The sequence below is a fragment of the Rhinatrema bivittatum genome, chromosome 6 (genome assembly GCF_901001135.1).
Source record: "Rhinatrema bivittatum chromosome 6, aRhiBiv1.1, whole genome shotgun sequence".
Classification (NCBI taxonomy): domain Eukaryota; kingdom Metazoa; phylum Chordata; class Amphibia; order Gymnophiona; family Rhinatrematidae; genus Rhinatrema; species Rhinatrema bivittatum.
Window position 1 is genome coordinate 186,550,775 of NC_042620.1, and position 27,533 is coordinate 186,578,307.

General features: G+C 43.7%; 2 protein-coding genes across 6 annotated transcripts in view; one reads left to right on the forward strand and one right to left on the reverse strand.

The window, feature by feature from the left end:
• The window catches only part of LOC115093900 (alpha-aspartyl dipeptidase-like), a 75,395-nt gene extending 59,666 nt beyond the window's left edge, over positions 1 to 15,729 (reverse strand). Inside the window, exons 1-3 of one of the 5 annotated variants that reach the window (XM_029606304.1) lie at positions 15,063 to 15,728; positions 13,560 to 13,589; positions 1,067 to 1,155 (exon numbers count right to left, since the gene is read on the reverse strand). In XM_029606304.1, coding sequence (XP_029462164.1) covers positions 1,067 to 1,155; positions 13,560 to 13,589; positions 15,063 to 15,163 — 220 coding nt within the window. In that variant the 5' untranslated portion in view covers positions 15,164 to 15,728. Of the gene's footprint in view, positions 1 to 1,066; positions 1,156 to 13,559; positions 13,590 to 15,062 lie in introns of all 5 variants that reach the window. The other 4 variants (XM_029606302.1, XM_029606306.1, XM_029606305.1 and 1 more) reach the window with 4 other exon arrangements.
• Positions 15,162 to 27,533, forward strand: part of LOC115094666 (cytochrome P450 20A1) — a 45,512-nt gene continuing 33,140 nt past the window's right edge. The window contains exons 1-6 of the mRNA XM_029607917.1: positions 15,162 to 15,374; positions 16,028 to 16,119; positions 16,867 to 16,873; positions 24,357 to 24,406; positions 24,501 to 24,667; positions 25,197 to 25,342. Coding sequence (XP_029463777.1) covers positions 15,162 to 15,374; positions 16,028 to 16,119; positions 16,867 to 16,873; positions 24,357 to 24,406; positions 24,501 to 24,667; positions 25,197 to 25,342 — 675 coding nt within the window. The remainder of the gene's footprint in view (positions 15,375 to 16,027; positions 16,120 to 16,866; positions 16,874 to 24,356; positions 24,407 to 24,500; positions 24,668 to 25,196; positions 25,343 to 27,533) is intronic.

Consider the following 27,533-nt stretch of genomic DNA (forward strand, 5'->3'; position numbering starts at 1 on the left):
AATTCAAGTAATATTCTTATGGTGACACCCAATGCTTCGCTGGAGCAGGGACAGATTTGGTTGGCTGCCATCCCTAGGCACTAATTGCCACCTCCACCCAGCAAACCTCTAAGATATGTGCCATGAGTGTGGGGATTGAGCCTGCACTTACATGCCCCTTTCCCTGCCGAGAAGCCCAGAGGAGGAGGGGCTTGTGAGTGCAGACTTAGCGCCCACACTCACCGTGCATCGAGGGTCACCACTAGAGGCAAGGTCCAGAAGAGAGAGGAAAGCAAGGGTGGGAGAGGAGTATTCCAAGGTCGGGGGCAGGTACAGGCCTGGCTGGAGGATAACATTGGTGGCAAACCTCTTAGCTAGACAGCGGGAGGAAATGTAGGAGAAGAATAGGCAGAACAGTGGAGGCCATGTCTGATGGCTCTCACAATAGCTGAATGGGAGAGGACCAGCAGGACTCAGGCTCATCACATAGATAATGCCCTCAAATTCTGGGGAGGTAGTGAGGGGAGGGGGGGGGATGCTCCTAGCATGAGGACCCATTGTTGGTTCATCTGCAGCCTTCATACAGTGAGAATTCGAGCCTCCTGGGCATACTCTCAGTTCTGGGGATGAAGTCTAACCCTCAGCTTTACTGTCACATCTAAAGATTCTCTGTGCTTACCCCAGGCTCAGTTTGTTACTATTTCGGCCTCCACTTCAGTAACAGAGTTTAAGAAAACATGAGGTAAGTGCAGTGGATTTTCAGGTGAGAAAGCAAAGCCTGAGACTGGGTAGGCTCTGTAGCACTGCATCAGAAATGGGCAGACTAGATGGGCACTGAGGTTCTTATATGCTATCAGCATTCTCTAAATGTCCATGTTTCATACATTAAGGGCTTTATATATTAAGGCTTTTCTCCCTTTCTGTCTCTGTGGGAAAGTAGTTTAGTGAATCAAGCCCATTTTAAACATATATGGAACATTTTCTTCACTTTCTTAAGGAAGTGAAAAGTAAATTGCATTAAAAAACCTGCCTCCCCATTCATGGAAATTCAAATCATTACTGACTCCTAGCAGGACTGCTGTCTTACCCAGGGATTCAAACTTTGTCCTCGCCGTCTCAGCGTAAGCATCTCTGTCGTGAAGGGCGTAGGGAATAAACAAAACTCTTTTCACCTGTCTGAAAACAAAAAAAATTATACTATGCTTTCGTCAGCCAGTATTTACAAAAACACTGGAAATAACAAGTATTCTTTTAGGTATAAAACAGCATTTCCTCTTTATGGTCTCTTTTTTTTTGGGGGGGGGGGGGAGGGATCTTGGTGCCATGAGCCTTCATTCACAACTATGAGGGGACCTTTCTCCCCCATCTGTCATCCTAGTCTGGTCACTGCAGCAATGGTCCTGAGGCCAGGAGCCATGCACCAGGGCTCCTTCTGGAACTCTATCCTGGGCTCTAACTCCAGCCACCAGATGTCGCCCTTACCAATGGCCACAACTCTCTGGGGGCTGTGGGCACAGCATCCCCAAGCAACCTGGAGTTCAAAGCACCCAACCAGAGATCTGGGGCATGGGACTGCACAGCACTGCCACTGACCAGCCCGGCCTCTTCACTGTGGCTTTTGATTTTTGTTGTAACAAAATAGGCATGGCAACACCAATGGTTATTATACCTTAAGGAGGCTGTTTAACTTTACTGTTTCAAAGTCACAAAGATGAAATGCTCCAAGTCACTCTTATATGTTATTTGCTCTGAGGTTTTTGCAGCATGTCACTGAGTGATTTGCACCCATGTGCTCTCTGCCCTTAAGAGGTGAGCATTTGGGACTATTAACAAAAGGCACTCTTCCTACCCAACTCCTGTAAACCTTTAATGGAAATAAATCTGCCAGCTGGAGAGAGCGTTATCTGAAGTTGGGAAGGAGTGGAATATAAATGTCTAAATAAATAAATAAATAAAAAGGGGCACTAAGGCATTCCTTGTCTGCCATAGCTCTGGAATTTAGCTTCCCAGTCAGGATGCTGTGCTCTACTTTGATGTGCACTGGGGAGACCGCCGATTTGGACTTACAAGGCATGAGATGATGCCACACATGCACCAGGAAGAAGAGCGTACACTGTCTGTGGTGCTGTGACACGGGAAGGCGCTGGACTCGTGTCAGACAGGATTACGAGTTAGGTGGTCGTCTTGAGGGGGAGCTAATTTGAAAGGCTGTAGGCAGGGGGTCAATGTGTTCAATTTCAGGCCAGAAATGAGAATGTGACAAAGAGATATTTTGGACAGGCCAGTGAAATTTAAAACCTAAATCACTGTTCACAACAGGAGCCGAGGCTGCACAGGAGACTGCATAGTGGTGAACTGGTGATAATGAGCCTATAATGAGGCATTTGGAGCCCCACCTGGCTCCAGGCAGCAGAATGCACCACATACAAATCTGAATTATCTGATTATCTTTCTTGGACAGGCAAAATCACTCAAATGATATCACTCAGTCAGAGAAAGAGGTGGGACATGATATTAGTGCAAAAGACCAAAAGCACCTGTGCACGTCATTCAGTACACCATCATATGAATAAAAATAACCCAACTCCATATGAGTCAATGTGGAAAATCCCAGCACATTCCCACCTGTTAAAAAAAAACCCAACACATTTTACAGTCTGATAACAAAGCACCAATGCCTTAGCAGCTGCAGGAAATGCGGGGCATTAAAGAATGGCATGCCTCCAAATGGGGTTTCTCCATCCACACGTTCTTTATTCTTCATTCACACCTGTCCCCCCAAGAAGAGACAGTATTCACAGGACACTAGGCAGCAAGGCATGGCTGGACAACCTATTGCTGAGGCACTAGCTGGGGATAAGGACAGAGTTTAAGTCCCTGGCCAGTGCTGACATCATCCAGGCATGACTCCTGCTGTTTCCCACCGTGAGAACTTGAAATCTGGGGTAATTGTGTGCGTGCCTAAGGAGGGGCCCAGCATAGCTGGTGTTGGAGGCATGGTGGTGGCATTCCTTTCGCCAGAGCTCCTTGCAGCATCCTGGGGTGAGTGAGGACAGTTGCAGCACCGTTCTGCAAGTGGCCCAACATTACAACCAATCCCTGAAGCTCAACGATTCTTCTGGTTGACGTGATTGTATCAAGAAATAATACTTTCCAAGTAAGAAACTTTAAAGTTTAATCTCCTGTTCGATGTAATTGCACTGCTTTTGGTCATGCCTGTTTAATGTTATAATGTAAACCGAATTGATATGTAACTTTGCTACATGAATTCCGGTATATAAAAATGTTAAATAAATAAAGAAAGAAAGAAAGAAAGAAAGAAAGAAAGAAGCTAACTCCAACAGTTCAAAGGATGGCTTCATATGCTGTGCTAGAATCTCATTAAGGTCCCATAGAACAGGTGATTTGGCATGTCATAGGCCTTTCATAAACTTTGGCACTAAAGGATGAGTAGATATCTGTTTACCCTCCACTTGAACATGGTAGGTCATTATGACACTGAGATGTACATTGAGTGATGAGGTAGTGAGTCCCAAAGAGGAAAGAGAGAACAAGCAGCTCCCATGGTTTGCAAGTGAATGGATCCAGGGAGCATCATTGACACTAGGATGAAAACAGTTTCCAACGAAAGCTATAAGCCCTTCTAGTTGAGGGCTTCCTGGCAGATGCCAATATATCTTCAACTTCTTTGGGTAAGGAAAGAGATGTGATCAGTGAGTGTTCAATATCCAGGCTCTCAAGTTGAAAGAGAGGAGGTTCAGTTGATGCAGACAGCCCTCCTCTTGAGTTAATGACAGATCCTCCCCTAGAAGAATTGAGGGGGGGGGAGGGGGGGCTGATAGACAGTCATATTAGGTACAAGATTCACACTTGTCTCGACCATCCTGGCACAATAAGTATCAGATGGGTCTGGACTTTGAGCACTTCTAAGAGATCAAGAAAGTAGTCAAGGCACGTCCAATTGCTCAAAACTCCAACAGATAGATTTTAAACTGCCATTCCCCTCTCAACCAAGTTCCCTGGGTTTAGAAGGGACCCGTGAATGCTCCCCATCTCTTTGTGGATACATCTGTCACTAATATGACCTGATGGGGAAGCAGATTAAGCAGGGCTCCCCCCATAAAATTTACAAGTCTAATCACCAGAAGAGCTCTCTTTTCATTATCTGTGAGACATTCACTAGAGCTGTCAAGGATTGCGTTAACTGTCCTATTAGGAGCAGAGGCCCTATTGCAGGACAAACATGTAGAGGCAGATTGGTAAGACCACATGAGCTACCACCACCATCTGGCCTAGTATAACCAGCACTTCTCTGGCTGTTGCCTGATCCTTCTGCCCAATTGATGAGCTAGAGACCTGAGGATGTCCACTCAATCTGTTGGGAGAAACACTCTTTCATGTAGAGAGTCTAGCCATGCTCCCATGAATTTGATTTCTTAGTCAGAATCAGGATCGATTTTTCAAAATTCACTAGGAGACCCAATGACTAAAGAAATTGAATTGTTTTCTATAAGAAAGTAAACACCCCATCCTGGGATGGTGCCATAACTAGTCAGTCATCTAGGCAAGGGAAGATACAGATGCCCTGATGACAGATATGTGATGCCACAGCAACTAGGCATTTAATAAAGACCCTCGGTGCTGCTGAGAATCCAAAGGGGAGCACTTGCTTTTGCCAATGGGAGGGATGGGTGTGTGGGCATACGCATCTTTCAGATCTAGGGCACACATCTATTCCCCCGCCTGGATGAAGGATAGAATGGTGTGAAAGGAGTGCATCTTTAATTTCTCCCATAACAGATTAGTGTTCAGACTTCATAAACCTAAAATGGGTCACAATCCCCCAGATTTCTTGGGGATAAGGAAATAGCAGGAGTAGAAACCCTGGCCATGTTGGTCTGGCAAGACAGGTTCTAGCACCTGCTGTTTGAAAAGTGACTCCATCCTCAGGCGGAGCTGTGAGGAATGAGACAGGTCCAGACTGGGTAAATGTAACATCAGGGCATGCTAGAGCGAGAAAGTACCTGGATGGCATAAAAGACAGTTTTATGGAGCAATTAGTACAGGAACCGACGAGAGAGGGAGCAATTTTAGATCTAATTCTCAGTGAAGCACAGGATTTGGTGAGAGAGGTAACGGTGGTGGGACCGCTTGGCAATAGTGATCATAATATGATCAAATTTGAATTAATGACTGAAAGAGGAACAGTAAGCAAATTCACAGCTCTAGTGCGAAACTTTCAAAAGGGAAAGTTTGATAAAATGAGAAAAATTGTTAGAAAAAACTGAAAGAAGCAGCTACAAAGGTAAAAAAGTGTGCAAGAGGCGTGGACATTGTTAAAAAAAATACCATCTTAGAAGCAAAGTCCAGACATATTAAATACATTAAGAAAGGTGTAAGGAAAGCAAAATGATTACCGGCATGGTTAAAAGGTGAGGTGAAAGAGGCTATTTTATCCAAAAGATCTTCATTCAGAAATTGGAAGAAGGATCCAGCAGAAGAAAACAGGATAAATCATAAGTGCTGGCAAGTTAAATGTAAGACATTGATAAGACAGGCTAAGAAAAAATTTGAAAAGAAGTTGGCTGTAGAGGCAAAAACTCACAGTAAAAACTTTTTAAAATATATCCGAAGCAGAAAGTCTGTGAGGGAGTCAGTTGGACCGTTAGATGATCGAGGGGTTAAAGGGGCACTTAGAGAAGATAAGGCCATCGCGGAAAGATTAAATGATTTTTTTGCTTCGGTGTTTACTGAAGAGGATGTTGGGGAGGTACCCGTTCTAGAGAAGGTTTTCATGGGTAATGATTCAAATGGACTGAACCAAATCACAGTAAACCTAGAAGATGTGGTAGGCCTAATGACAAAATGAAGAGTAGTAAATCACCTGGACCGGATGGTATACACCCCAAGGTTCTGAAGGAACTAAAAAATGAAATTTCAGATCTATTAGTAAAAATTTGTAACCTATCATTAAAATCATCCATTGTACATGGAAACTGGAGGGTGGCTAATGTAACCTCAATATTTAAAAAGAGCTCCAGGGGTGATCCAGGAAACTACAGACCAGTTAGTCTGACTTCAGTGCCAGAAAAATAGTGGAAAGTGTTCTAAAGGTCAAAAATCACAGAACATATAGAAAGATATGGTTTAATGCAGGGGTGGGCATTTCCGGTCCTCGAGGGCCACAAACCAGTCTGGTTTTCAGGATATCCCTAATGAATATGCATGAGAGAGATTTGCATGCACTCTGCCTCAGTTGTATGCAAATCTATGTCATGCATATTCATTAGGATATCCTAAAACCTCGACAGGTTTGTGGCCCTCGAGGACTGGAATTGCCCACCCCTGGTTTAATGGAACAAAGTCAGCATGGCTTTACCCAAGGCAAGTTTTGCCTCACAAATCTGCTTCACTTTTTTGAAGTGGTTAATAAACATGTAGATAAAGGTGAACCGGTAGATATAGTGTATTTGGATTTTCAGAAAGCATTTGACAAAGTTCCTCATGAGAGGCTTCTAGGAAAAGTAAAAAGTAATGGGATGTCCTTTTGTTGATTACAAACTGGTTAAAAGACAGGAAACAGAGAGTAGGATTAAATGGACAATTTTCTCAGTGGAAGGGTGTGGGCTGTGGAGTGTCTCAGGAATCTGTACTGGGACCCATGCTTTTCACCATATTTATAAATTATCTGGAAAGAAATACGATGAGTGAGGTAATGAAATCTGCAGATGATACATAATTATTCAGAGTAGTTAAATCACAAGCAGATTGTGCTAAATTGCAGGAGGACCTTGTGAGACTGGAAAATTGGGCATCCAAATGGCAGATGAAATTTAATGTGGATAAGTGCAAGGTGATACATATAGGGGAAAAATAACCCATGCTATAGTTACACAATGTTAGGTTCCATATTAGGAGCTACCATCCAGGAAAGAGATCTAGGCGTCATAGTGGATAATACATTGAAATTGTCGGTTCAGTGTGCTGCGACAGTCAATAAAGCAAACAGAATGTTAGGAATTATTAGAAAGGGAATGGTGAATAAAATGGAAAATGTCCTAATGCCTCTGTATCGCTCCATGGTGAGACTCCACCTTGAATACTGTGTACAATTCTGGTCGCCACATCTCAAAAAAGATATAGTTGCGATGGAGAAGGTACAGAGAAGGGCGATCAAAATGATAAAGGGGATGGGACAGCTCCATTATGAGGAAAGACTAAAGAGGTTAGGACTGTTCAGCTTGGAGAAGAGACAGTTAAGGGGGGATATGATAGAGGTCTTTAAAATCATGAGAAGTCTAGAATGGGTAAATGTGAATCAGTTATTTACTCTTTTGGATAATAAAAGGACTAGGGGGCACTCCATGAAGTTGGCATGTAGCACATTTAAAACTAATGGGAGAAAATTATTTTTCACTCAATGCACAATTAACTCTGGAATTTGTTGTCATGGGGAGTGGTTAGTGCAGTTAGTGCAGCTGGGTTTAAAAAAAGTTTGGATAAGTTCTTGGAGGAGAAGTCCATTACCTGCTATTAATCAAGTTGACTTAGAAAGTAGCCACTGCTATTACTAGCATCAGTAGCATGGGATTATACTTAGTTTTTGAGTACTTGCCAGGTATTTATAGCCTGGATTGGCCACTGTTGGAAACAGGATGCTGGGCTTGACAGACTCTTAGTCTGACCCAGTATGGCATGTTCTTATGAACAATAGGGAAGCATTAGAAACCAGGAGAAATGCAAGCAGTAATCAGATTCCACAATCCTGAGTTCCCAGCAATCCTTGGTGATTTTGCACCCCTTCTCAAGGTAGAGACGAATTCTCCCACTTACTGGAGGAGTTAAGTGTTGGAATTAGAGGCTGGGTCCATCTTTGGGCTGGCCCTGCTGTGTTGCTTTTAGTTGCTGCCTCTCACATTTTCAGCCTTGAGGCAGAAGTTGCTGCGGCAGTAGACGTGGAGCACGATACCACTGAAATTACTGGAATTGGCGTCTCTGAAAGTGTGACTGCTTAAAAGCGAAGTCACCTTGTTGAGAGCTGGCTGAGAGAGACTGGACCACCACATACTTCTTGATCTGGGCAACCGTTCCCTGAATTTGTCTCCGAAGAGGTGATCTCTAATGGACATTGTTGTGCAAACTGCTGGCCAGCAGCCAAGCTATTCAGCCTGCTCCAATGAAAGCCACTGCGACGAGCAAGCAGTTGTGTCAAATGCCTTGTATACTGATCAAATGAGATGGTGCAGATATGCTATGCTGTGTTCCTCTACATCTAAAAGTGGCTGCAGATATGCTGTGTTGCCCCCATCAACTGGGCCAAGCAGCAGCTTCAGTTTCTGCATCATGTAGAACTAGTGCGTGGGAATGCTCGCGTTCCCCTTATTCCCGCAAAAGTTATCCAGCAGCCGGGGATCTTTCCCTGGTGAAGTGATGGAGAAGATCCTTGTTTTATTTGCTTGCTTTAGTACTGACTCCACCATGAATAATTGGAGGGGCAGTTGCACCACTCCAGATCCCAGGGTTTTCTGGACAGGTCTAATTTCCTGGCTACTGAAGCACAGGAAATTGGATTCTCTCACATCCTTGTCGGAATGGCTGCCAGCTCTGCTATTTTCTCAAAAAGACTTGGCCTTGATCATCCAATTGTCTAATTAAGGTGAACTAGAATGCCTTCTCTGCGGAGGAAGGCCACCCCATCACCAGTACTTTTGTAAAGATTTGTGGTGGAGTGACTAGTCTAAAGGGCAGAGCCTTGAACTGTTGTCTTCCTAGCACCTTGAAGTGTAGGAACTTTTTTTTACTTCCCTGAAGTGGAGATATGCCTTGGATAAAGCTAGGGATGACAGGAACTCTCCTTTTCTTACTGGTAGCACTGACTTCAGGGTTTCTATTCGAAAATGTAGTACCCTTAAGGAACAATTGACCCCCTTTAAATCCAAAATAGGTTGAAACATTCCCTCTTTCTTCTGGAACAAGAAATAAATAGAATGCCTGCCTCTTCCTATTTCCAATTCTGGGACTGCACCGCTTCCAGCCAAAGCAGCCTGTCGATTGTTGCTTGCATAGCAACCTTCTTTATTGGGGACTTGCAAGGGGATAAGACAAATGCTTCTGGTATACACGTGCTCAGTTTGAGGGTGCCTCTGAACGATTTCCAAGACCTATTAGTCCTCTGTGACGCACATCCACTCCTCGTATCGTTTTAACCGCTCTCCTATTGGTGAGAGGGAGGAATGGCCCTTTGAACTGTCATTGAGGGCTCCTGGATCCTGTAACATCCCACGCTCTTCTGTCTCAGCCCTCGCAACTACTCTTCCGAAATGGCTGTCCCTTATTAAGTAGTTTTATCCTCTGAATATTAGAGAGTCTGCCTGGCATGTGTTGCCCAATGTTCTCTCAGGTAATTTCTAGAGAAACTTCCCTACCAGTGCCCCTGGACTTATCCTCTGTGAGCCTCCGAAACCTTTGATTCCCCTAAATCCTTCACCAGTTTTTCTAGCTCTTCTCCAAAACGCAGATGCCCTTTGACAGGCAGCTTACTAACAGGGTCATTTATCATTTCTCCTTAGGGCCTCAATGATAACAATAACGCCATAAAGTTCGCGTTAAATAGCGCAACATGCACTAGTATGCAAATGGGAGGAGTCTGAGCAGAGTTAACGGTAATGAGCCGCTCCTAACACGGAATGCAATAGAGTAACACACAGTAACGCAGATTTTAACACCAGAAATAACTATAACTTTTTTCTGTGCATTGTGCCTGTGTTGGCTGTGCATTTCCAGGGAAAAGGTTTCTATCTCACATGAACAAAAATTAAGAAATGCTATACTGGTTTAGACCAAGGATCCATCAAGCCCAGAGAAAGAGAGAGCGCGCCTCTGTATGGAGTCAGTCTGTACTCAAGGGTCACGTCTCTGATCTGTACTGTTCAACATCTCTGTAAGTGATATTATGGGGAGGTTAGAAGGTGAGGTTTGTCTTTTTGCAGAAAACACTAAGATCTGCAACAGAGTGGACATTGCTGAAGGAGTAAAAAGCATGAACAGCAATCTTACAAAACTTGAAGAGTGGCTGAAAGTTTGGCAGCTAAGATTCAATACCAAAAAGTGCAGCGTCATGCATTGAGAGTGCAATAATCCAAAGAAGTTGAACATGACGGTGGGCGAGACTGATGCACATGAACTGGGAGAGAGTCCTCAGGATGATAGTATTTGATGGTCTGAAGATAGGAAAGCGATGTGACAAGATGGAGGCTAAGGCTAGAGGGATTTAAGGCTGCACAGAGGCATAACCAGCAAGAAAAAGATGATAATGCCCCTGTACAGATCTTTGGTGAGGCCTCACCTGAAGTACAGTGTTCTGTTCTGGAGACTCTATCTCAAAAAGGAGAGAGACAGGATGGAAGCGGTCCAGAGAAAGGAAACCAAAATAGTGTGAGATCTGCAGCAAAAGTTTTAGGAGACAAGACTGGAGGACCTAAGTGTGTAAACCTTTGAAGAGAGCAAATACAGGGGACATATGATAGAGATTTGTAAATACCTTAAAAGTATAAATGATTCACAAGAATCAAATCTTTCCTAATGGAAAGGAAGCTATAGAACTTGGGGTCATGATCTCGAACTCCAAAGAGACAAGCTCGGGAACAATGTCAGGAAATATTTCCTCATGGAAAGGGTGGTGGATGCATGGAATGCCCTCCCAGAAGAGGAGGTGAAGACAAGAACAGTAATGGAATTCAAAAGAGCATGCAATAAACACAGAGGATCCCTAATGGCTAGAAGATGGAAATGAAGAAATGGGGTAACCTTTCTTAACTTTAGGTGCAACATTTCTGATTGAGGATAACCTGCATGAAGTGGCAGTTACTATGCTTAACTTGCTGGGCATACTGGACATATCTTTGGGTCTTTATCTGCTGTCATAAACTATGCTACTTCCCTCTTTTTACTAATCACACCTATCCTTTACACACCCTCATAGCAGAAAATATATCCAAAAGAGAATGAAACCAAAAATATCTGTTCAGTCACTAGTTTTAATCCAGAGGAAAAAGCTTTTGCCAGAATACAAAACATAATAAAACCAAACCACACTGCCATGAATCCCATGTGCTACAGAAGCCAGGGCAAAGAAACTACAGGATGGACAATCAGAGTACGTTAAGTCACGTTTCAGTTAAACTAATTTTATCTGTGTGTATATTTTAGTATACGTGCAGCAATATTCTGCACTGTTCGACCAAAGATGAGAACATTAATGTACTTAATAGTCTTGGGTAATTTACAGAAGACAAAAGAAAAAAGCCTATACTGTAGCTGCATACGTTGACCAAGTCAGTTTAAACTGGGACAAGGTACATAGCTGTTACGGAAATGTAATTCTGCAATGATAACATCAAATCCATAGGTGAGCATAAGAAACACGTGCTAGTGATATGGGAAAAATGCTATTCCATTATTGTTACAGCAGCAATAAAAAAAGTTCAAAATACAATCATTCAAATACTTTGGCAAGAATTTTTATGTCATTCTGAGGAGGTTTTAGTAGCTGAAGTTTCTGATAGCATCTCCTCCCCAGTTGTTGCTCTTATTGTGAATCTAAATAAATCAGGACACTGTTGGGCTATTTTTCACCAGAATCCCATGCACACATGGCCCATATGAACCGTGGGCTCAGGAAAGGAGATTTTTAAAACCATAGTATGGCCTAGTACAATATACATGTTTTGTTCCAAAATAGAGAAATAAAATATATAAAACATTAACGAAAGAGGGAGAAAGACGACCCAAATAAGGAAGGCTCTTATTTGTCTTGTTTGCATCTCTTGACTAGACTGTAAGCTCCAAGTTGCAGGAAACTGTCTCTTCTGTGTATCCATACAACACTACAGAAATGATCAGTAGCAGTAAGAAAAAACAGATCCAAGAAACAGTCACCATTTCTGTTCTGAAGAAAACAGCTAGAACTTCTGCAGTCCCAGTTATGTGAAAAGCAGAAGTAAAACAAGCATTTTTTTTAACCTTCTTTATTAATTTCCCACAAAGAAATGTACAAATATATCAAAAAGGAATAAGTGACAATGACCAATCCCCCCCACCCAACAGATATTCCCATCAAAATCAATTATGTATGTGGCAAATATCTACATATAACAACTTAAACTGATTTAAACTACATAACAAAGTCAGTCTTCAGCCTTAATATGGTTATGCAAAGTAAAAAAACAAACAAACCCTAAAACAGCTCCCCTAAGAACTGAACAATAATGGAGAACTTAAAATTATAGAGGATATCCACATGGCTAAAGCATTCGGGGACACACTTCAACATGGCTGATAGGGATTTTTGAATCAACAATTTCAGCTTTGATATTATAAGAGATTCTTCTTTTCTATTTTGCGATCGGCATAGTCTATTATTGGGTTGTTTCTTAAATGAGCATCTTTTATAGTCAGAGAAATTTATTTTCAGGTTCCTTTCCCTTGCATTTAAAATTAGGTAGCACTAGGGATGTGCAGAGGGACGCCATACGTTGCATTCGGGATTCGTATTCGTTGGGGGGGCAGATACGTTGCATTCGGCAAGGGGGCCCCTGATACGTTTATCCGTTAATTCCTATTTGTTTCCCCGCTAAAATTAACTTAACTACAACCCCCCACCCTCCTGACCCCCCCCAAGACTTACCAAAACTCCCTGGTGGTTCAGTGGGGGGTCCGGGAGCCATCCCCTGCACTCACACCCTCAGCTGCCGGTTTCAAAATGGCACCGATAGCCTTTGACCTACTATGTCACAGGGGCTACCGGAGCCATTGGTCAGCCCCTGTCACTTGGCCATCGGCGCCATCTTGTGCTCCTACCATGTGACAGGGGCTGACCAATGGCACCGGTAGCCCCTGTGACATAGTAAGGGCAAAGGCTATCAGCACCATTTTGATTACTGGCAGCCGACGGCCCGAGTGCAGGAGATCGCTCCCGGACCCCCGCTGGACCACCAGGGACTTTTGGCAAGTCTTGGGGGACCCTCCTGACCCCCACAAGACTTGCCAAAAGTCCAGTGGGGGTCCGGGAGTGACCTCCTGCACTCCGGCCATCGGATGCCAGTATTCAAAATGGCGCCGATCGCCTTTGCCCTCACTATGTCACAGGGGCTACCGGTGCCATTGGTCAGCCCCTGTGACATGGTAGGAGCAAGCACAAGATGGCACCGATGGCCATGTGACAGGGACTGACCAATGGCTCCGGTAGCCCCTGTGACATAGTAGGTCAAAGGCTATCGGCGCCATTTTGAAACCGGCAGCTGAGGATGTGAGTGCAGGGGATGGCTCCCGGACCCCCCGCTGGACCACTAGGGAGTTTTGGTAAGTCTTGGGGGGGGGGTCAGGAGGGTGGGAGGTTTAAATTGGCTCATTTAGGCAGCCAAATAATTCGGCGAAGATTCATTGTATTCGTGGGGAATACAACTTCCCCACGAAAACAACTAATAGGGCCCTATACGTTGCGGATTTCCGATTCGTAGGGAACGAATGCACACCCCTAGGTAGCACTGCACACCCAAGGAAGCAAGTTTCAAATTACCCACCTAGGTGCAGAGTCCATGGGTATTTTGTACCTGATTTTCAAAGGGAAAGCACATATCGTAAGTATTTTTTACTTGCTTTTTGTGTGGGTGAAATTTCAATGAAAAACATACACAGATTTGAAAATCCAAACTATGCACATTCAAGCTGATGCAATATGTGCTCGTAGAAAACGGATGCTCAATACTGAACGCCCACTTTCCTAATGCACACCCAGCCACCTCTCCTGGGCACGTAATCCAATATTTAAATGAGGGGATGCATTAAAAAGGAGGTGCTAGGGAAAATTGTGCATCCCTAGCACCTCCTTGTAATAATCAAGTAGGTTTGGGAAACGGACTCTCAATATGAGTATCTGTTTGCTCCCACTACAATATACACACACAAGATACATGGCCTGCACTGTTTTTTGTGCATGTATATTGGAAGCCCAAAATTTTTTCCCAAGACTTTTGTTTTTTTTATTTGGATCTGCTTTCTGTGGGTCCTCCTACTTAGTATCCTGACGATATTAAGAGGAGGAATCACAGAAAGCAGGATTTTTTGTTTTTTCTAATAAGCCCTTGAGTGCAACAGATCTTCACACCAACCCTGGGCTGGCGTAAAATTTGCCACGTTGCAATGGGTGCATTGTTGCGCATGAAATTTTTTGAATCAAGGGGATTAGCTAATAACCCCATCTACATGCACTTTACACGTGATGAGCACTATTAACTTTGCAGTGTTTTGGATGCACTAATCCCCGTATTGCATGGGAGGTTATGGCTGCACATCCAAAATGCATGTCCAATCACGTGTAAAGCTGAGCGCACTATATTGTATCGGCCTGTTTGTCTTCCCCTGACCTAAATGTGCCTCTGAGAATGCCTCTCAGTCTGGCTAAGAGCATGTGTGCTATGAAGCCCATCCAAACTTTTAGCAGGATTGAGTGAAGGCACTTTTCAGGCAGCCAATTTACTTGGGCAAATTGTTTTGAAAACTACCCACTTAAACAAGATATCACTCCTAACACAGATCAGTTGCTTCATCAATACTACATGATTGCCAAAATTTGCATTTTACTAACTATACAGAAATAGCTTGTACCATCTGACTTAACTGACACTTATTCAAGTTAAAATGTTCTCCAGTACTTTCTTTCCTCTGTTGACTCAAATGCCAAGCATTACTCCCTTGATGTAACTACAGCATATCTTTCTGTCTGAATAAAAATCATACCTTCCTCATTAGTGACTCAAAAGCTAGAAGCAGCAAGAGAGAAAGCATTCCTTAATTTCTGTAACGCTGCTAAGTCTATACAGGCCATGGATATCACAATCTAGTAAAGACAAATAAATATGTAATAATCAAGTAACTATTACGGTAAACATGTTCAAGTTCTGGAAGAGTCAGGGAGTTTAAGATTTAAAACCAACTTCAAAGGAGGGGGTTTTTTTTAGGTCAGAGGAAGCAAGGCCTAATTCTTAAATCCTCCTCGCCAGACCCAAACTATTCACCACACTTACTGTCCAAAAAACTTCAGAATCTGCTCCCGACAATGCTCCAGATATCCCCCGCCATGCAGGGTGGAATTGGAAACCAGCAGCAGCCGCCTCTTTACCCCCATGCTCACTCCCGCTTCCCCTCCCCAACTCAAGCCTAATCCGAGCTGGGTGCTGGACACCAGGGCAAATGCCAGAAGTGGCGAGATCTGCAGAATTTATCACCGCACAGGACCGAGGACAAAGTTCCGCTTCACAACGCTGACAAACCAGATCCTTGCAGGCTATGTTACAACTACCGCTGCTCCTGGCAAAGAGAGGCGTGAAGCGATCAGAGTAAAACAGACACAGGCTACAATCAACAGAGAGAAACTCGCTGTACCCAGCTCCACGACCTGGGAAAACAAGAGAAATCCGTTTACTCAGTGCTAAGAGGCACGAGTACGTGCGAGGCTGTGGGGTAAAGCCGGCTTTTCTATTTACTAGGAAGAATGCTTTGGGAGGTTTGGTTTTTTTTGCAGGTAACCAAAATGTTCACAATTTCCACGGTCTCCCTTTTTGAAATTAACTATTCTGCAATGCTTTTCCATAGAAAATGTAAACATTTCGCTCTAGAAGAGCCCAGCCCGTCTGCACCGGTGCTGCGCCAGGCCAAAGCGCGCAGCGCGCTGCCGGCACGGAAACATTCGGGGATCTACAGCTTTGGTCTGTGAGGGGCAAGCCCGGGTTCCGGAGCTGTGACGTGGGCTCACGCCCCTTCGGGAGCAGGCTGACTAGTCGCTGCCAGAGCGTCCGATCGCCGGGAGACGTGGAGGGTTTGCGGTTCTTGGCCGAGGCCGGGGATTGGGCGCCTCAGCCCTCCAGGGGAGCGAACGACGGACAGAGGCCGATCCTGCTGTCTCTGCTCCTTCACCCTCCGGATGCGGCAGTGACAGTGCCCCCCCCCCCCGGACAAGAGCGGAGAGAGACGGCGCCGTGCTCAGGATTAGGGCAGGGACTCTTGGGACCCGGGAACATTGTTAGACTTCGTAATTTTCGCCGTCACCTTCTTGCTGTTGCTGGTAGGGGCCGTGCTGTACCTGTCCCCGCTGAGTGCGACGAGGAGGCAGCTTCAGTGTGGCTCACCATGGGGAGGGAAGGATGGCGAGAGCGATGGGAGTGAGGTATATGGAGAGTATGATATTGGAGTGAGTTATGAGGGAAAGAGTGATGGGGTAAGGTATAGGGAGGAGAAGACATTACATCCCGCTAGCGATGCCAATTCATCACCTCAGGCACAACTTACTTCACTATTTACCCGACCTATAACTTCCTTCTAGGGCTGCCAGATATCCCTGATTTGGGAGGGACGAGCTACTGTTTTTGGTTTTAAAAGAGAGGTCAGTTTTGCGTCACCGTCCCTATATAATGCTTATGAAATGTAATATGAGCAAAGAGCAGATTCAGGAGTCATCTACTCCTTCTTACCATGTTGCTCCCTATGCCCTATCACTCCCTTCCACCCTATACCTGTCCTTGCCCCCCATCACTTCCTCTCTTCCTGTATCTCCCCATCTCATTCCCTCCACCTTATCCTATCGCTCCCTCCCTCTCTATACCTCATCCCATCACTCCCTTCTTATGTCTCAGTCCCTTTGCTCCACTTTTCTTTTTCCCTTCCCTCCTTTTAATGCAACCCATCACTCCCTTTCTATATCTTACTCCCATCCCTCTACCTCTCAACTCATTAATTCCTCCCTTTACCTTACCCTGTCCCCTGCTGGACTTGTGTGACTTAAATTAACAGTGGTACTGTCTCATTGATATAGCTTGGTATTACAAGTCCCAGTTTCCCTGCCTGTTTAAAATAGTGATTTTGTGCCCCTTCAATGTGAGTGAAGTCCACAGTTTTCCACAGAATACAACAGACAGCAGCAATGCAAATTTCCCCTTATATGCTACTTTAGCCAGTACCTGCTTGCCCTTCTTGGGAGGGGTCATTAAGGCTTGACTCCCACAAATGGGAGACAAGCCTTAATGAATCTGGGCCCAAGTTTGTTGGATAACACTGAATATTGGCTAATTCTGCTATGGAACACCTCCATCCTGCCCCAGACTTGTCTATAAGATCCCAAGATCTAGGGTCAGACCAAAAGTCCATCAAGCCCAGTATCCTATTTCCAACATTGGCCAATCCAGATCACAAGTACTTGACAGGATCCCAAAAGGTCAATAGATTTCATGCTGCTTATCCCAGTGATAACATTTTAGCTGGATACAAACGGGCCGATACAGTACAATGCGTCCATCAACTCTTTCCATATGTCCAAACCAACCTTCCCATGGCACAGCAGGTACGCAGCCTCGGCATATTCATAGACAACCATTTCTCTTTAAAAAAAATTCATATCGGTCACAGTCAAAAATGGATTCTTCAAACTTCATACGCTAAAAAGAATTAAATCTCTTCTACAACCTCACGACTTCCGAACAGTCCTACAAGCCACAATTCTATCAAAACTCGACTACTGCAACTTGATCCTCCTAGGACTGCCTAAAAATTCGCTACAACCGTTACAGATGCTACAAAATGCGGCTGCACGCATACTCACCAACACTCATCGACACGATCACATCACGCCTGCACTACAATCTCTGAACTGGTTACCTGTAGCTTCCAGGATATTGTACAAAGTACTTACCCTCATTCATAAGTCTATCTATAATCAAGATATGCAATGGTTCTCTGATCATTTCACATTTCACAAATCTAATAGACCAACAAGAACAATTCACCGAGCCAAACTTCAAACTCCCACCCTCAAGCACATCAAGCATGTCCCGACGAGAGAACACTCTTTTACTTTTGCAGGAATTAACTTTTGGAATAAAATGCCTTCCCACCTGCGCCAAGAGCCCTGCCATAGGAAGTTTAAACAAAACCTGGCTATTTAAACAAGCTTACCCAGAATAGGAATTTTCTTAATCTGAACTGCTAATCACTCCATCACTTTGTATCATTACCTCAATAATTTCTCCCACTGGCAATACTTTGTAAAATACAATTTCATTCTTCAAACAGAACGCAACTTTGGATTCTCCTAACTACTATTGTTTGAATATACCTAGATATTTATACTTACCTCCTATATTACTACCCATTTTAGGCTTGTTTAACTTATATTACATGTTTCTTTCATTCATTGAATTACTTGTACTTGTTCTGTTCTATGGTCATTAGAATGTAAAGCTAGTTGCTGAATTATTGTTTATTGTAAACCGAGGTGATGTTTTCAACGTGCCGCGGTATATAAAAATTTATAAATAAATAAATAAATAAATAAGTGACATAAGAACAAAGCGTCTGTGATTTTGTGCTTATACTTATGACCTAAGGGGGAATTTTACATTCCAAGCCATGACTGACCAAGATAGTCACAAAACCTTGCCAAGATAAATTAATTTCAAGGGAATTAGATTTTTCCACCTTCAAAAGAAGGCATTTTTGGGGGGTTTTTCCTTTGATAAGCAGGGCTGAATTAGCCGGTGACATCATCCGGCAGCACCAAAAGGACCTCTCTCTTAGTTCATAGAGCTTCATGAACCCACTCAGTCTTTTCTCATTCAAGAAACTATTCCATTAGTTTCAAAGTTTATGAAATGCTTATGGCCTACTAAACCTCTAGTCATAAAACCACATATTCCCTGGAATCTAAACGTGGTTCTGGCACAAGTGATGAAGCCACCATATGAACCATTGGAGTCTGCTTCTGTCAAGTTCTTAACATGGAAAGTAATATTCTTGGAAGCAGTTATCTCAGCCAGAAGAGTCAGTGAGCTTCAGGCTTTAGTTCATTATCTGCCTTATACACATAACATAATAAAACATAGTAATGCTGGCAAAAAAGAACCAAATGGTCTATCTAGTCTGCCCAGCAAGAAGCTTCTAGTAGTATCTGCTGCGCCTTGCAGGTTACCCCCATGCTTCTCTTAAAGGTAGTAACTGCCACTCCATGCAGTTATCCCCAAGCCTTATAATAAGGGTAGTAATATTTAAAATTTACATGATCCCTGAACAATACAGTGGTACTCTGCAGCCACCCAAAGTTTCTACCAAAGGTAGTATCTGCTTTTCATATTAATCAAGTTGTTTTGCCTGCATTCTTTCCAAGGCAACACGTACATTAAGGCGAGAAAGCCCTTCATACCATGAACTGTAAAAGGGCCTTGGCTTACTACAAGAAAAGAACTCATCCTCTTCATCAGGCTTCCCAACTATTTGTCTCTTATGATCTGAACAGAATGGGTGTAGCAGTGGCCAAACATGCATTGTCCAACTAGCTAGCAGATTGTATCACATCATACCTATAAGGGAGCCCGGACCGACGTGCCGCAAATGCACAGTAGAGAGCAGCTCTACCGCGCATGCGAGCATGTCGGCCAGAGCGTCCCCCCCCCCTCAAAAAAAATGGCACCTGCTCCTTAGGAGCAAGAGCGGCGGCGGCCGGGAGGAGCGGGAGCGGCGGCGGCAGCAGGAGCAGGATCGGTGGCCGGGAGGAGCGGGAGCGGCGGCCGGGAGGAGCAGCGGCGGCGGCAGCAGGAGCAGGATCGGTGGCCAGGAGGAGCGGGAGCGGCGCGCGAGGGAGGGAGGGAGGGAGGAGCAGTAGTGGCGGCGGCGGCGCGCGCTCGAGGGAGGGACAGTTGTGGATCAGCTGAAAGGGGAGGGAGGAGAGGGAGGGAGCGAGGTGGAGGGAGAATAGAGGGAGAATAGAGGGTGGGGGGAGGAAGTAGGAAGGAAATAGACCGAAAACTTTTTTTTTAATGTAGCCCGTTGTTACGGGCTTAACGGCTAGTACTGCTATAAGCTAGCAAGCCTATAAATTACATCAGGGCTCAAGTTGGAGCTATAGCTGCATCAGTGGCTCATCTGTGAGCCATGCCTCTCAAAGACATTTACAAAGTTGCAAGTTGTTCGTCAGTATACACCTTTGTATCCCATTACTGTTGGATAATCTCTCCAGGAGTGACAGTAACTTTGGACAAGCAGTTTTGCGTAGCCTGTTCACCCAGTAGTCTATGGTACATGGTGGGATCTGGGTTGCTTTTTTTTCAGTAAACGCTCCACTGCAACTCTCAGCTTGGGACTACCCACCTGTATTGTTTAATTCAGCCCTGCTTATTGATGGAAAAAGCAAGTTTGCTTACCATAAGAAGCGTTTTCCACAAATGGGATGCATTAGCCATGGTAAATAACTGCCCACCTCCCTGGAGAGTTGACTAACTAGCTAGAATTAACTGTAAAATTGACTGAGGGGGGCTCACAAGGCAACACCTATTGTGGGAATTTCCACACATGCTCAGCAGAGCAAAAGCTCTATGAGCTACGAAAGAGAATTCCTTTTGGTGCCACTAGATGTCACCCACATCTAATGGCAAATTCCTCATACTATGCATGGAAAACATTCATGAAAAGCAAGCTTGCTTTACTCAAAGTGCTAAAATTATGAAACATTTTTCCAGTAGATGATATTTACCAACACAAGTAAATTGAACAAACTGGTAGAGAAAAAAGATATTGGTGGGTATGATGATCAAATAGCACACTAGGGAGAACTAATCCAGCAGTTCTGAGCTGGTGATTCTGTTGGGGGTCAGAAAAGAAATTAATTTTTTACTAGTACAAGATTGGTTACACATGCAAAATATGTTTATTTTTTTGTGGATTATCATGTAGAAAGGAACTGTTAGGCAGTCAAATGAAGATTAGACCTCTGGTCTTTTTTCGGCCCTATCCACTATTTAACTATGGGCTTGACCTTATAAGGGTTTTGGGGGTTTTTTTCATTCTTTGTCTGTTAGGATTGAGAAAAGGGGATATGTTTGGTGGCCCTATATTTAGCACTTCTGCCTTTGGCTGGTGCTGCTGCATATTAAATCTTACAGAGGATGGTGCATTTGATTTAGCTTTCTCAAGATGCTTTAGTGGACTTTCTGTGAATTATTTTTTTAAATCACCGAAATAAAGTCCAACCACAATGCAATTGGAATACGTCTATCTCAAAATAAAGACCTGTTACCACAACTACTTTTATATTTTAATCAAAAGAAAAAGATTCTCTGTGTACATAAAAGACTTTCTTACCACCCTACAGTTGCTGAATTTTACTTCCAGTATTTTCACCATTGAAGGGTCATTTATAATCATCGGTCCTTGCTTGTGGGTGTGATTTTTTTCATTAATGTCATTAATAAGTCCTTTTAGAAATTATGTTCAATTTTCCAAATCATACATTAACAAAAATTTTCAGAACAGAGTAAGAAAAAATACTTCCCCGTTCAGAGAATAGGAGATGAGCCCAACATGATGTCACGTTTTGCGAGAACTGCTTCAGGGGCTCTTTCTTTCTTTATGGGGAAAGCTGAGTAGTGAAAGATGTGCCTAAATTAGCGGTGCACTTTGCAGTTCTGGTGTGAGTAAGAAATAGAAAATATGGACTATCTTTGACTACTCTGAACGGGGAAGTATTTTTTCTTACTCTGTTCTGAAAATTTTTGTTAATGTATGATTTGGAAAATTGAAAGTAATTTCTAAAAGGATTTATTAATGACATTTTTCAAAAGGATTCACTGATGAAAAAAATTACACCCACAAGCAAGGATCGATGATTATAAATGACCCTTTAACAGTGAAAATACTGGAACATAAGAACATAAGAAAATGCCATACTGGGTCAGACCAAGGGTCCATCAAGCCCAGCATCCTGATTCCAACAGTGGCCAATCCAGGCCATAAGAACCTGGCAAGTACCCAAAAACTAAGTCTATTCCATTTTACAATTGCTAATGGCAGTGGCTATTCTCTAAGGGGTAGATCTTTAAAAAATATGCGATCGCGTACTTTTGTTCGCTGGATTTTATAAGATATGCGAGTATCTTATAAAATCCGGGGTCGGCGTGCGCAAGGGGGTGCGCATTTGTGCAACCTGCGCGCGCCGATCCCAGTGCGCACTGCCTGTTCCTTCTGAGGCTGCTCCGATTTCGGAGCGGCCTCGGAGGGAACTTTCCTTCACCCTCCCCCCACCTTCCCCTCCCTTCCCCTACCTAACCCACCCCCCGGCCCTATCTAAACCCCCCCTACCTTTGTCGGCAAAGTTACGCCTGCTGAAAGCAGGCGTAACTTTGCGCGTGCCAGCCGGCAGCCCCGCTCCGTCCTCCGGTCCCAGGGGCTGGTCCGGAGGCCTTGACCACGCCCCCGGGCCGGCGCCACGCCCCCGGGCCCGCCCCAGAAACGCCGTGGCACGCCCCCGAAACGCCGCGTCGTTTCGGGAATGCCCCCGGACACGCCCCTCCCGCCCCTTTTCGAAAGCCCCTGGACTTACGCGCGTCCCGGGGCTTTACGCGCGGCGGCGCTCGCAGGCGTTTTAAAATCCGCCCCTAAGTGAACTTAATAGCAGGTAATGGACTTCTCCTCCAAGAACTTATCCAATCCTTTTTTAAACACAGCTATACTAACTGCACTAACCACATCCTCTGGCAACAAATTCCAGAGTTTAATTATGCATTGAGTAAAAAAGAATTTTCTCCGATTAGTTTTAAATATGCCCCATGCTAACTTCATGGAGTGCCCCCTAGTCTTTCTATTATCCGAAAGAGTAAATAACCGATTCACATCTACCCGTTCTGGACCTCTCAAAATTTTAAACATCTCTATCATATCCCCCCTCAGCCGTCTCTTCTCCAAGCTGAAAAGTCCTAACCTCTTTAGTCTTTCCTCATAGGGGAGCTGTTCCATTCCCCTTATCATTTTGGTAGCCCTTCTCTGTACCTTCTCCATCGCAATTATATCTTTTTTTAGAGATGCGGCGACCAGAATTGTACACAGTATTCAAGGTGCGGTCTCACCATGGAGCGATACAGAGGCATTATGACATTTTCCGTTTTATTCACCATTCCCTTTCTAATAATTCCCAACATTCTGTTTGTTTTTTTGACTGCCGCAGCACACTGAACCGACGATTTCAATGTGTTATCCACTATGACGCCTAGATCTCTTTCTTGGGTTGTAGCACCTAATATGGAACCCAACATTGTGTAACTATAGCATGGGTTATTTTTCCCTATATGCATCACCTTGCACTTATCCACATTAAATTTCATCTGCCATTTGGATGCCCAATTTTCCAGTCTCACAAGGTCTTCCTGTAATTTATCACAATCTGCTTGTTATTTAACTACTCTGAACAATTTTGTGTCATCTGCAAATTTGATTATCTCACTCGTCGTATTTCTTTCCAGATCATTTATAAATGTATTGAAAAGTAAGGGTCCCAATACAGATCCCTGAGGCACTCCACTGTCCACTCCCTTCCACTGAGAAAATTGTCCATTTAATCCTACTCTCTGTTTCCTGTCTTTTAGCCAGTTTGCAATCCACGAAAGGACATCACCACCTATCCCATGACTTTTTACTTTTCCTAGAAGCCGCTCATGAGGGACTTTGTCAAACGCCTTCTGAAAATCCAAGTAAAATTTCAGCAACCGTAGGATGGTATGAAGGTCCTTCACATACACAGAGAATCTTTTTCTTTAGATTAAAAGCAATGATTTTTTTAAACTACAAAATTGGGCTGGCCTGGTGGCTCAGTGCTGCCATGTGAAAGGTCAAATTGCTACTGAGGCAATGTTCACAGCTCCCAGAGCGGAGGGAGTCGTGGTCTTTGTTTAAGAGTGACACCTGGTGGCCAGCTGTAGGGCCCATGATTCTGGGGTCCCGGAAGGAGCCCTGATGCATGGCCTCTGGGCTCAGAGCCATCACTGCAGTGACTAGACTAGGTGTGTTGGGGGAGGGATATAAAACAGATTTTTTTTTTAAAATCCTGCATTTGTGAATGAAGGTTCATGGCACCAGATCCCAGCCCTGGTTCCAACTGAGCTGGAAGCTTAAAGGAGCAGGAGGAAACTGCTGAGTGAAAAAAAACTACAAAATTGATATTAGTTTAGAACTGGTTTAGTTTTCTTTTCTTTAAATATAGATAGGGTCAAACTCCGTTGAGGGAAATACTATTAAGAGTTTGCGCATGTTCCATGCTAAAATAATAATAAATTATATGCTGTTCTTTTTGTACATCGTGCCTTCTAAAATCATTCCATGCCTTCAGGGCTCCTATTCATACAGCTTATGAGTGAAGTTTGAGCACAGGGAGATTACGTGACTTGCCCAAGGTCCCCTCCATGAGTGGTTTATAGCTGTGTGCATTACCATCTGTGCTCCACTGCCAGCCCTTTAATTAAGTGTGATTCAGCGGATTTCATGGAACATTTATTTCTCTCATGCTATAGGCTTCTCGACAGGCTTCCAGTATCCCAGGCTTGACCCCAGCAGAGGAGAAGTAAGTAGTTAAATTACACCCAAATGCAAGAACTTGTTTTCCATTGTATCGATTCATGATCTTTAAAAAAAAATATATATATACTTTTGCTCAGGGATGGAAACCTTCAAGACATCGTGAACAGTGGCAGCCTACACGAGTTCCTGGTGAATTTGCATGACAGGTTTGGGCCAATTGCATCCTTCTGGTTCGGAAGGCGGCTGGTGGTCAGCTTGGGCTCGGTTGAACTCCTGAAACAGCACATTAACCCAAACTGGACCTGTAGGTTTTTATTTGATTCTGCTGGAATTTTTTTTAAATGACAATACTACATATTGGGATTCTTAGTTTAATACCGTTTTTCTTTTTTAGAAATGATAGTTACTATTTAAACCATGACTTTGAGCACCAGAGGGATACTTTAAAGCAAGGTCCTGAAACTTTGAGCTAAAATATTCCTCTTGCAAAGCTGAGAGCCTTCCCGATCAGCAGCAAGGTGCGGAAGTGGTAGCCTTCTAGTTTAGTACATGCTGATGGTGCCTGTGGTTATTATCAGAGTGGGCAGCAGCAGTGGAGTGAGCTCTTACCGCTATTCCCATCATCATCATGGACAAATGTGGCCCACACACTGTAGTTTGGGGACCCCCTACTCTAGATCATTGCCACTGTCCAGTCAATAGCCAAGAGCAAGAATACGACCCCTGGGATGCCCAGAAAAAGGTCTGGGGCATCGCTATAATACCCGTACATAACAGTAGCTTTACTGCTGCTGTCCATTCCCTTCTTGGTTAATATGTTCCTTCTACTTCAGCGGATCCGTTTGAGACAATGCTGAAATCATTGTTGGGATACCAGTCTGGAGCCACTGGAGATGCTGGTGAGAGCCTCTTAAGGAAAAAGCTGTATGAAGCTGGAGTGAAAAAGGCTTTGCAGAGCAACTTCGATGTCATGCTGAAGGTACCACGCATATGTGAAAGATTTCATAGGAGGGTTTGCAGCGTGAATATGAGTTGCTGTTCCCGACAGTGTTCTTCTACCAAAGTTAAATGTCTTTAAAAGAGATAATGACTAAAGGCCTTCGGTTTGTATTCCAATTATTTCACCCACAAACAGGAATTTTATATAGTTTCCAAGACCTGCAGACCCAATTTATGATTACCCGTGAGGATTTTTATGCCTTTTTGCAGGTAAGACATTTTATGCAGACCTATTCCAAACACTGGCAAAACCTCAGTAGTACGAATGCGTTATGGGAATTGTTTGCTAGTACCTCCCCGAAAGGTCCAAAAATCTCCCTTTTTTATAAGGAGCTGCAGATTCACTGGGTACCAACCCAACCTTTATAGGCGCTCTTTAACAAATGGTCTCAATGGTCTGCATTTACGATATCATATGAAGTTTTTCTACGGGCTTTCCCATATGTGCAGTCTATTACGGTCAATAAGGACTTAAGGGAAACCCAATATACATTTTTATGGCAAGGTTTTGTCTCCCCAGTGATGGCATATAAATTTAAGATCAGTGCTTCTCCCACATGCCAGAAATGTAGAGCATCTCCAGGCTCTTATTATCATGTTTTTTGGGAATGTAAATACATACAACAAATGTGGCAAGATATAAAAAAATTTTGCATGTCTATATGGCACTGTGACATCCCTTTAGATCCTATATGGTGGTTGCTTGGTGGTGTAACACCTGAGAATGTCCCTACCAATCAAATTATTACCCTATTTATAGCTAAGGCAGCTGTGGTCAGAAAAAAAGTAATTCTAAATCACTGGATGGAAGATTATGCCCCCACTTACGAGGTTTGGTTTAAATATATGCTGCGGCTCTGCACACATGAGCTTTATAGCTTATCCAACAAGAAAGCCTCAAATACAACCACAGAAGGAGTTAAAGCCTGGGCTCCCTTTTTGAAGTATTTAAAACCTAGCCCTTTGACTTCAGAGCGTTTGGAGATGATTATAATATACCATGACTTTCATTTCTCTTTTCTCTTTTCTTCTTCTTTCTAATTGGGTGCTTCGGACCATAGATAATTCTGTGTTTCTAATCAATATATGTCACACGATAGCAGACTGGACTTGACATGCTCAATGAGTGGGTTAATATGCATTCATCACTTACAGACCGGTCACTATAACGGAAAACGGAAGGGGGGGAGGGAAAGGGAATGGGGGGGGGTTGCACTTGGGGTTTGAAAGTACGGTTTGAAAGTACGGTTTGAATTATCGGTTTGAGCTTAATGTTTGTTATTTCATGTTTCTCGAAGTATCTATTGTACCGTTTTGTTATTGAAAAACCCAATAAAAAGTATACACAAAAAAAAAAAAAAAAGAGATAATGTACTGGATTATTGTTCCTGTGTCAGAGATGAGGGAGCAGTTCCATCAATGCAGCTCATTAAAACAGTCTCCGCAGTAACCTCTGCTTACAAAAGGGGAGGGTCAGAGAGCCCCACTAAGGTTCCTTTTGGCAAGGTTTAGATGGATAACAGTAAAAGGAATTGTGAAAAATGCTTGCTCTGTTCATTGGAATCTTAGGATTGTCTCCTGTCTTAGGAAAAAAGTTTTAACTGTAACCTGTTCACCTGGAGTCTTGAGGAAAAGCAATCTGTTTTGCTTTTCCTGTTTGTCCTAGATTGTTTTCTTATCTTGAAGAAGCACCAAGTTGTTAGCAATATGAGCACTTCCCACAAAATCTTCACAAGAGGAAAATATTGCCAGCTTTAAGTGCCCTCCTGCCCTTTACTGACATTAGGGCTTCTGCTTTTCAATTAGTTTTATTGTCTCTCCCCCAATCCCCCTCATTTGAATTGCCACCCTCCCTGAGTCCATCAGCTTTTCATCTCCCTTCTCATGTTGCTGGAGCATCAGATCTATTGCTCTGCGCTGGACAGCTAGATCCGGCACCTCACCAGGACTGAGGGTCCCAGTGACTAACCCTGCAGTGTGAGAAGGCAATAAAAATAGATTTAACTGTAAAAGACTAGGTTTATGAGTAGCTAGGGTGCCACTAAAAGAAACAACCAGTATATATGGAAAACTACTGCCTTGATGCATAGAGTGGTGGGAGATTTAGGAGCATTTCAGCACCAATAAAGGTTACTGTATAACAATTAGACCTCTGGGTTGCTTATAGCTTC